General features: G+C 36.4%; 3 protein-coding genes across 3 annotated transcripts in view; all 3 read right to left on the reverse strand.

The window, feature by feature from the left end:
- Nucleotides 1-1,220: 1,220 nt before the first annotated feature.
- LOC134229961 (uncharacterized protein F54H12.2-like) lies at nucleotides 1,221-2,537 on the reverse strand. The gene has a single exon (XM_062711741.1). The coding sequence runs from the start codon at nucleotides 2,535-2,537 to the stop codon at nucleotides 1,221-1,223; it is 1,317 nt and encodes a 438-aa protein (XP_062567725.1).
- A 969-nt stretch (nucleotides 2,538-3,506) lies between these two features.
- On the reverse strand, nucleotides 3,507-4,622 carry LOC134229972 (uncharacterized). The gene has a single exon (XM_062711750.1). It carries the CDS (start codon nucleotides 4,620-4,622, stop codon nucleotides 3,507-3,509), a length of 1,116 nt encoding a protein of 371 aa, XP_062567734.1.
- Nucleotides 4,623-8,651: 4,029 nt separating this feature from the next.
- LOC134229902 (uncharacterized) overlaps nucleotides 8,652-10,908 on the reverse strand; it is a 2,332-nt gene continuing 75 nt past the window's right edge. Inside the window, exon 1 of the mRNA XM_062711689.1 lies at nucleotides 8,652-10,908. This exon is cut by the window's right edge and continues 75 nt beyond it. Coding sequence (XP_062567673.1) covers nucleotides 8,694-9,668 — 975 coding nt within the window. The 5' untranslated portion in view covers nucleotides 9,669-10,908 and the 3' untranslated portion in view covers nucleotides 8,652-8,693.

The following is a 10,908-nucleotide window of genomic DNA, read 5'->3' on the forward strand; positions in this document are numbered from 1 at the left end:
AGGATACGAGACCTTAGTTGATACTCTCTGTTTTGTGTTGGTTCTAAACAAACATGCAAGTAACCGAAATTTGGTCGAGTTGCGGATTCGTATGCCGCTTTGAAAAAGGGGACCTGTCCTGGTAATATCTGAGATCCAAAGGTGATGACCTGTCTAGAATCACGGTAATTCTTAAACAAAATGATATTGAGGCAGTTCAATGAAATGGTCCTGGCATATTTTCCCGGAGGATATAGGTTCTGGGACAACATCACTGTGCTCACGTTTCTATGATGAGATGTCACCGTAAACAGATGTACACAGTCCTGAGATTGTGCAACTTGTAACATGAGATCATCCAGCACCAGTACCATGTGATCCATACCCTCGGTGTACTGTTCTATGTCTTCTTTAGAAGGCAATCCTTGGTGTAATGATAAGTTTGGTATCGTCTGCACCATTTCCTCAAACATAGGTTGATGTTCAGAATAAGCATACACTATTCTATCCACAGGTATGGAAAACATACCATTAGCGTTTTGTAAAAGTTTTTTAGTAAAATGCGTTTTTCCGCTTTGTGTACTACCACATATTAAAATGGTGGTAGGTGCAGAAAAAGGTAGCAAGGAACGATTGTTCCACCATTTATTCGTAGTCTCTGTTTCCATGTTTCTCAGTCGCCAGACTTTTTCAAAATGAAGTTAGGTGCAATGTCACACACACATATAAATATTTATTCAATTATAAAATAACTCCCGTATATACTTTTCATGATTTTTAATGATACATAAAATATTCATGCATAAAACTTTTTACAAAACCGTCATTAGATTGAATGTCATTAGAAAATAAATCATACACATGATTGAACGAGTTTTTTAAACACAATCTTGCAATTAGAAATACTAATACATAAAGTCCACATAAATCGGAATTTCGAGGTTGAAGTCGAACGGATTTGAAACGACAATTTACACTGTTCGTTTTTACAAAATTTTGTATATCTTGACTGTAATCTGCTGGGGATCTTCCAAGGCTGTCGAAGAACTCTGCTTGCAATGGACTGTACACAATGATTGTCACCCAGTGTTCTCCGGGTAATGGTAAAGGTTGTGTATTGACGATAAAGGCGCTTGGAAATTCTGTAACTCTTTGAGGCAATGTATTACTAGCAAATACACCTTTTACGTAACGTCTTAAGCAAGGATCTGTCTTCACCATGTTTAACAGATGTGTTGAATTCATGGTTGAATGTAGTTAATGTCACGTGATTTATCAACCTCAAGTAGGGATGAAAAAGTTGCAAATACAATGACATTGGCAGCTTTGGTTGTTGCTTGTTTGAATTTCAATTCCAGTCTGGTGTTTCCCCTACGAATCAGGTTTAAGTACTCTTCTCCAAATCCACAAGGATCTATCGTAAACACAAAAAGTGAATATCCATTTCCAAAATTATCACGAGAGATAATCAGTCCAGCATCATTGTTCCATTTCCCAGAGGCTTCAAATAAACGAGAATAGGCGGCTGAATAATGTCCTGCCGTAAAGTCCGTCTTCAGTGGTCTTCCAGGTACGCTTTCTCCGTTGACGTATATCCCGATATCTGTTAATCCCATATTCTCGAAATTAAAGGGGTTGGCTGCGTAATCCCCATTCACAGCTTTCTGGTCCACCAGAGCCACCACGATTCGATCGGGTACTGCCTGTGGAAATATATTGTCCCAGTAAAACTCGGTAGATCCTTTGGGTATGGTATTCATTTTTAGTTCATTTCTTGATATGGTATACTTCACAGGGGTGGATTCGATCTGTTTACTGTGGTTGAGCAAAACACCTGGATCAACACGTACTTTGGCCACTTTATACACGACGTCTTGTAATTCTAACTTGTAGGCAGGTGCAGAAGTGGCAGACATGATGACAAAAGGGGCACTGGATCTAAAGAGTTTGATGTAGATATCTACTCCGTTAATCAAGTATTTATCTATATCAAAGATATCTTCCATCAGGTTTCCTTCCAGCTCAAAGACTTTACTTTCCAGAGTGTAACCATACCGCAGGACCAGACCGGCATTGCCTCCGTTGTATGCATTTGCGTCGCCAAGATTCCCCTCGTCTTTAAAGAACAGCTCAGATTGTTTTTGTGAATTGAGTTCGTCTTTCCCGCTGAACAAAATTGTTTTGAGATAAGCCTTCCACGGGTAGTTATTGGTATTGAAAGAGACCAATTTGTTGTTCAAGTAGACATCCATTTGGGAGAACATGCTTTGTAGAGGTAAGTTCACCACACCAGTTTCTTCGTTTGCTGCCAGTGGCGATCCATCTGCTTTCAGAATTCGGGCTTTTACGTACAATTTACTTCTTTTTAAATCAATGTATTCTGCTCCTGAGCCTGACACCACGATCTCGATGGGTGTGTCAGACACTCCTATGCTAGAAATTGGTCTTGCTTCTGTAAAATACACTTTCTCGACCGCTACTTGGTTTGTGGGGGATGCAAAAAGGGAGAGTTCCATTGGTTGTGCTATGTCTTTATTATCACTGCTTAAAAATGCCATTTTTACAGCTTGAAGATACTTCTGTAGCTATCAATATTAAATTCTTTCTTTTTCTTAGACTGTGTTTTCTTGCTTGGTACTCGTCGCTGTTTCTTAACAGACGTCTTTTTCTTTTCTCCGGTGGTCTTTCTTTGTTTGGGTTTAGATGCCTGTTTTCTCCTCGGAGTTTGAGATGTTGGCTTCAATTTCTTTGAAGGAATGACAGAAGAGTCCGAACGTGGCCTTTTTATACTTCCCTTCACTTTGACAAATGGAGCTCCCTCTTTCACATCCTTGGCATGTTCCACTTTAGCTCTTTCCTCCACCGCAGCTACAGGGGTCACCTGAGGGCTGTTATCTACAGATTCTAACTGTGAGTGAGGTCTCAGTGGAATGACATAAGACTTGTAACTTCTCACACCTCTCCCGATTTGTTTTGGTTTGTATTTGTACGGGTTGAATTTTTTCTCCGCCATGTTCTTGTAGAAAGCTTCCCATAGTCTGGGATCGCTGACGTAAGTCTGACTATTCATCATAAAACGTAAGGAATCTTTTTGAAATGAAGTGTTACAGTCACCGGTCCGTTTAAAAATGAAACTAAATTTCCTTCTCTGTCCGTTATATATATAGCAATCTGCTGTAATTGGCCAGTTTTAACTGGAATGTAATAAGGAAGTGCGTAAGTGATATTTTCTGGTTTCTTTCCCAAGTATATGCGTCTTAGGAGGGGTGCCTCTTTTCCCCCAATAATTGTTTCCTCACAAATATCGCAACACACAAACAATTCTGATTCCTTCTTAGATGAAATCCAGCTCTCTGTAGAAAATTCTGTCAGGGCAACAGTCCAATATCCGTCAAAGTGAATCTGCTTATTTAAATGAACTCGGAAGCAATGGGGTTTGTTTTCAAAATATTCAGAGCTGTCCGTAGACGTCAATACCATTCGAACGCTCATCTTGAATAAAGGCAATTTGTAGAAAATGGTGGCTTTTATTGTTTTTCGAGAGAACTCTCTGGAATCCATGAATTAAATTTCTTTGGCCATCCTTCCCATTTCACATACACTTCCTTGGTTGTACCACGACGTCTTCTTTTAAGTATTTTGTCCACTCTATAAGAAACATCATCTGACTTGACGACTTTTGGAAGCTCAGACTCGTAGAAAGTACCTTCTATAGGGTCGTCTGCCAAATCTTTTACTTTGTACACAGGTACTTGGCCTCTTTTGTATCTTTCACTCACTTTAAAAAACTCTTCTGTCCATTTCTGCTGGTAGTCTCTTTGGAAAGGGTGTTTTAGCTGTGATATTCTGACATTATCTCCAATTTTTAATTTGAAAAAGGGTTTTATTTTTTTGGGCACTTTTGTTTTGCTCGAGTCCTTAGGCTTGTTCAGATCATTTTTTGCCAGGTTTGGTTTTTTATTCGTCGACAGATAAGCCGCTAGTCTTATTTCATCGGCATTTTCTTGGTTTACATTAACTGGGGCATTCCCCCCTAATGATCTGTGAGGTCTATTGTTGTAACTTTTCACCAGGTCTTGCAAGACATTCACAAATCGGTAGGTTCGGTTTTCCCGTTCGGCATAGTTTGCCTTTGTTTCATTTTGAGTGTACATGACGTTGATTCCCTCTTTCTTCAGAAATGTCTTTACCCAACGATTTTTGAATTCACTACCCTTATCTGTTCTAAGGGTCTTAGGTTTTCTTCCTCTTTGGAAAACTGATTTTAAACCGTCAACAATGTTTTGGTGATGTTTATTTTTCAAGGGGATAATAAATAAATATCGGCTAAATATGTCAATAAGCACTAAGAGGAATTTATAACCATCATTATGGGATGCAATGTTTGAAACGTCTGCCAAGTCCCCATCCCACATAGAATCAATTGTGTTCACTATCACCTTTGAACGCGGAAATGTTTTACGAATAGGTTTATACAGGCTATAAGAATCTTCATTGTTTAAAAACTGTCTTATCCTCCGTCTACCAATCTTGTATTTGCCTTCCTTTTTAACAGCCTGATATAATTTTTCAGGACCTGCATATGCACCCGGTTTACCGGGGGTGTAGTAGAGCTCTCTTAAATAATCCGTATAGTCCGACATATTGGAACATACTAACAATTTCTCTTCGAATGTTCCCTTTTATATCATTGTAAAAAAAAAACATCGTACGTTTTGAACTAGTTTATTTTGATATTGTTAGAATGAAATAATAACACAAAAACTGATGCACAATCAATAATATATGACTGCCGTCACGAGAAAAGGGCCCTTAAGGTCAAATTTTCACAAATTGACTTTTTGGTAAATTTTGATAGCCGGACTCTTTCTGAATGCAAATATACTTAAATTTTGAAAATATCTCACTTTTTCGGTATTTTATGAGCATTTTAGTGAGGCGCTCCAAAAATAACTTTGACGTTACTCACTGAAAACGTTATGACGTCGCCTGCGTCTAATTCAATTTTCAAAAAATCTTAAAATTAGATGTTATTTGAATAACTTCAATCGTTTTCAGAATTAAAAACATGAGAAAGTATTAAATTTTTTTCTTCCAAGCGACTAGTATGTAACTATTCCAAAGGGATTTCCTAGGTTATTGCTATTTTCATGCTAATTTCAGAGCAGATCTAGTAATTGCGTAAAAAAGGGGGGGGGGTCTAGACAGAATGTAGGAACAGTTTATAACATAATTAGTAGGGAAATAATATTTGTTTAAATCCTCATGTTATTCTTTTTATATAAAATAATCGAATTCAATTTATAGAATATATAAAGCACATTTAAGATTAAAAGAATTATATATATATGGAGAGAGAACCCCATGCAAAAGGACACCGCGCGCAAAAAGGAACACCCCTCGCAAAAAGCACATCGATCCCGATATTAAAAAAAATCTTGTGAGACAGCATTCCCTCACCAACACACACGCACGTAACTTTATTCCCTTTAACTGTTATGATAAAAAAAAAATACCCAATGTTTTTTATGTATCACCGAAAAATTCAATTGAGAAATAAATTCAGATACGTAAACTTGTTTTTAAAAACGTTTATTCCTTTTATAAACATTCATGAAAAAAATAATTTATACGTTTCCTTCTTCCATGCAAGCGGATTTTAAAATTTTTACGTTTTTGAATATTTTATTAAAAATGTTTAAAGCTCTAGGTTTCCCTTGTTTATACAATTCATTTTCGTCGCCTGTCTTAGTTATGGAGTATAGAAACGTAGTAAATAGGCAAATAAAGGAGAAATGAATTATTTATATACAGTACCTTAAATTGAAACTTTCTTTGAATTTATACCTCATATTGAAACCGCCTTTTAACTTCTTATTTTTTTTAAAGTAAATCACAATTAAAATAGGATACAAATATTTCTGCACATTAACCCCCCCTTTTTTTATTTTGTGGCACCTGTACCCTGTTTCACTTGAACACAACATTTGTATATTTCTAACAAGGACCGCTAACTATGATCTCAAAAAAAATATTTATGCATAATATTGTATAATTTAGTCAAAGAGATAGGAATTGTGCTGTTTTTGTCTCTTTTTATTATATGTAAACAAAAAGGTGCTTGACTTTTCTTTGCGAAATTACAGTTCCATTTAAATTTTGTCGAAATCTATTTGAAACTGAAACTGAAACTGAATGAATACTGGTAGTGGAGCCTTATTTATCCGGACGATTTGGTTCCTAGTCAATTTGTCCGGATATGTAAAGCGTCCGGATATCTGAATTATCAGTTAAACAAGACAAAATAACGTTAAAAACGTTCGTTCCGATGAAAAATCGTTCGGATACTGAAGCATCCAGATATCTGGCGTCCGGATACCTGAAAGTCCACTGTATTTTTATGCAAGAACGGCAGGGCTTTAGGAAGCCATTTCAGTTGGGGGGGCTTTATTTTTTTAAGCACTTTCAACCACCAAATTTTCTTTGACAAGCAAAACAATTTTTTTACGGCCACGAACGGTCATTTATTCATTTTCCTCCGTGACAATGGCTTATTAACTTGATACATTTCGATGCGATTGTCTTATCCAGTAATGAACAATTACGTCCAACATACGTTAATGCTTTTTGTATGAGGCGATGCTGTTAATTAAGTAATAATATACCGCTCTAATTTGACTCTCTTTCGCTGAAAATATTTAGGCAAACCAATTTTTCCTTAGTTATTACTTCAGAACAAACCAAACATATCCCAAAAAAAAAAAACAAAACAAAACAAAACAAAACAAAACACCAAAAAAAAAACTTTTGACTCGTGCCTTTGCCGGTTCCCGCACAACTCGTTTGAAAAGAGTGGGGAGGGTTTAGTCAGAAAAAATATTAATTTACCTTTTAAAAAAATCAACCAAAAAAAAGGGGGTGTCGAAACTCGAATCAAATTCGCGTTGGGGAGGGGGGGGGGTAGGTTCAGTCTTCTTTCAGTATCAATTTTTCTTAATCAAACATAATACACTGCATTATTCTTTTGCCCTATAGTGCACGAATTTGACTTTACTGCAACAAAAAGTGTGTATATTGTTACATATGGGGGAGTGGGGGGGACCGAACTTTCAATATAAATCCCTACCCCAATACCCCCGTTGCTACTTGCGCGCGAATGTAATTGCCAATATTTTCTTTAAAAGAAGAAAAAATTGTGTTTGTTTATTAATTACTTTCCGTAGAGTCATGTTAGGATTGTGATATAAAGTCTTATCTGGTTTTCAACGGAACTTTAAGAAATTAATGTCGAGATATGCGGGGTATTTTGATACATGTATCAGAGTTGAAGATTTCACCGCAAAATGTGACTTATTTATTTCATATCATGAATTCAGTAGGCAGTGATATATTTTTCACGCTCATAAAAGTTTTTAAAGATTTGAAACATTTTCATAACTTTTGGAAAATACACCCATAACAATTTGTCGCGTACTTTTTGCTCTTTCAGTGAATATATTCTCAAGAGATGTAACCATATATCTGATATTATCCAGAAATACGTACGTGTTTTTGCTTAATCTATAGTTTTTTTTCCCTTTTTGTTTATAAATATCCTCATTCATAATATCACTGTTAATGTAATGTTGTTAATTTCTTAAACATTGGGTATCATGCTTTTGGGAAAAGTCTAAAATAGCTGTATTTAATTTCTTAACATATTGAAATATAGGTTCCAGGAGGCTTTCATCCATTCATTTCATTGGAGCAATTTCCGAAATTTGAAACAATAGTATTTCTACAACACAATTCCTTTGAATGTATTTATTTGATCATTCTAAATTGGTTTTTGAAACAAAATTTATTTTAGCAAAATTTTCGTGGCATCCCCATCATCCGTATTTTTTCCTTAGCATATTCTAATACTGTTAATATACTTAGTAGTTAAAAAATTTATTTATTGTTAATTGATGTAGGTTTGGATCTCCCATGTTACCAGTATCTTTATTCAATCAAAGAGGGATTATGTTTCTCAGCTTTAATTTTAACCGGTCTTTTTGTTCGGAGATTTTTTTGGCTTTTCTTACCCCCCTCCTTTTTTAATCAACGGGACACCGAATGGCTCTCAGATCAGTATGATTAACTATGGATTAAAATTAAAATGGCTGAATACACTCTGTACGTTTTAAATTATGGTATACATTTTCAGGAAAAAAAAGTAGCGCTTATAAGAACGCTAATTACAAGTATATCGCAAGTATATCGAATATACATTTTAATATTTAGACTTCTTAACATGAATTCAAATTTAAGCATTTGTAAATTGCTCAGAAAACAAATATGCAGCATCTTTAATTTAGTCATGCATAGACAAAGTTTTAATCGCTGTTCCAGAGCTAGCAATGTGCATGTCCAATGTCCCGTATATCAACATCAAATTAAATACTTAATCAAAATTATGAATAAATTTACGTACTAAATTGTAATAATACCATATTCCTTTTAAAAAATGTCCGCATCAAGCTTCAAATTTTTGTTACACTTTGAAATTCAATTTTATTTCTTGTTTACAAAACAAAATGCAGTCAACAAAAATTACTTCCGTGTTTACAATACCGCGACTTTGACGTCGTTTTATGAGCATTGTGACGTCAAAAGATAAGGGCCCTTTTCTCATGACGGCAGTCATAAGTATATACATATGTTACATTCATATCATTAATCATTTTTAGTGTTCATTGTCGTTCAAGGTCACTCTCGATGGTTTCCATGTCTGGTAAATCCCCCGCGTTACATTCCATTGACATGTTGTCTTGTGGGTCGTAGCCAAAAGGGGTACATTCGGGACAGCTTAACATTCCTAGTTGATTTTGATGAGACTCACTGAGCATGCAAAAGTCAACGTCCTTTAGTTCTGGAACATATCCATGTAACTCCTCGATAACATCTCTAAGTCTGACAAATTTGTTTTTGTTCAGAGTAACACCTTTTCTTGTAGGTATAGGCTCTTGAACATTGTCTGGCTTCCAGAAGTGTCTTATGTCCACTGTCGGATAGCCTGGTGATAATGACACGAACACACCACCACCAACATGCCACTGTGCTTCTTCGTCCTCTTTTCCAGTGTTGTCTATGTAGTCTTGAATATCTGGTAAAAGAGATTCAAACTTTAACCAACGGGCTAAGGGAAAGGTAACCCCCTTCTTGGTGGCAATGAAACGGCCATGCGATTCTGTGAGGTGACGGATGTGAACGTAAATCTCCCCCTTGAAAGGCATGACCGTGAGGAATAGGTCATTAAAGTCGTCCAAACTTATTCTACATCTTGGCTCTTGAGACTGTTGATGATCAGCGTTTCTTGAACTTCTTTCTTTAGTACCAACGACTAATGATCTTGCCATGGCCAGCTTCTTTTCGTACTCAGACTTTGTGTCATCATCCTTATTCATCAGGAGTCGGGATAAGTCAGCTTGATTGGCTTTCATCAATGCCGTTCTAAACCCCATAAAAGCTCTCGGACCTCGACGTAAAATGATGCTGATCAATTTCCTGTTTTTGTCATAGCTGGTTTTCTCAGCGTCTATCTGTTGTCTCATTTCATCGGTAATTATGTTTGAGGTGTAAAGATGCCCCGCAACATGAACAGCCATCATCTTCTTCACCAATGTCGAGTAGTTTGCCTTTATCAAGTCTTGATGTTTTTGCTCCATTTTTGTTGATGGCAAGGTTTCCCACAAGATACTATCTGAGATACGCTGAAGACTGATGAAAATTTTCAAAATGATACAAGTTTATATATGCTTTAAGTCACGTGACTCATGACTGTAGACTCCCCCATGGCGTCAGTGACTGTAGACTCCCCTTTGAATATGACTTTTCTGTAGACTTGACTGTAGAAATCTGTAGAACACGCTGACTGTAGTTTTCGGCATTACAGATCCTTATTGGCGTCTGTGTTTTTTAAATGTTTCTCCAGTATAGGATTTAGAATTTTTGAAATATAATTTATTCTTCTTTTGAAACGATATCTGTCCAAAGCCATGGTCATCCATTCCCCCTTCCGATCTTCATAGGGAATAAGGATGATCGTTATTTTGTCTGAAAGTTTCACCGTCTTGTCCATAGTCCCTCTTCTTTGACAATTCTACATTTTATTCCTGCAACATTTTATATATGATTTTGTGCTTTTAAAATAGATCCATCCATGTGATCTACGGATGCTTTTAGGTACTGCCACTGTGTTTTACTCAAAGTAATTCCTTCGTTCCCCGGTTTTCCGGACTGAAATCGTCGTATGTCAATCTGTATGGTGTCATTGGCACATATCATGGCATATACTTCGTTGGAGAGGGGGTACCGATCCACGTAGGAACATGTTTTAATGACATCTTTTTCCAGTGTAGGGCGTAACACACAGTCTACAGGCGTAAGTTTTTTCTTCTCGTGTAAGACACTGACAGCGACGCACAAAGAAATGATAAGTACAATCGCAAAAAAGCTAGGAATTACGATTGCGATTTTTTTCTTCAATTTCTCTTTCAACATCCCTTTGCATTCGTTACCACAATCACCTGTAAGAAGCTCCATCATTACCATTTGTTCAGCCATCTTTAAGCAAAATGTTTTGTCTATCTACTACATTGCACATTTATATATATATGACCACTCCGTGGGCGGGATTTGGAAAACCCTTTGGTGTCAACTTGAACCTTACAAATTATATTCTCTTAAGGTCTGTGGAAAGTACTTTTTCGGCATAACCCTACGTTTTAATATGTATTCTTCAGATCCCCAGCTGTCTGCAATGTCGTAACCATTTTTCATTTTTTCCTTAAAATCCGCAATACAGTCTTCTTTTCTGTCAAACCATTGACTTTCTTGTAAAGTCCATTTCTTTTCATTTCTTCTTAAAGCATTCCATGCTAAAATTTTCCATTTGTACTGCTTTCC

Source organism: Saccostrea cucullata, unplaced genomic scaffold (assembly GCF_032062105.1).
Source record: "Saccostrea cucullata isolate Sc308-1 unplaced genomic scaffold, CSIRO_AGI_Scuc_v1 ctg3843, whole genome shotgun sequence".
Taxonomy (NCBI): domain Eukaryota; kingdom Metazoa; phylum Mollusca; class Bivalvia; order Ostreida; family Ostreidae; genus Saccostrea; species Saccostrea cuccullata.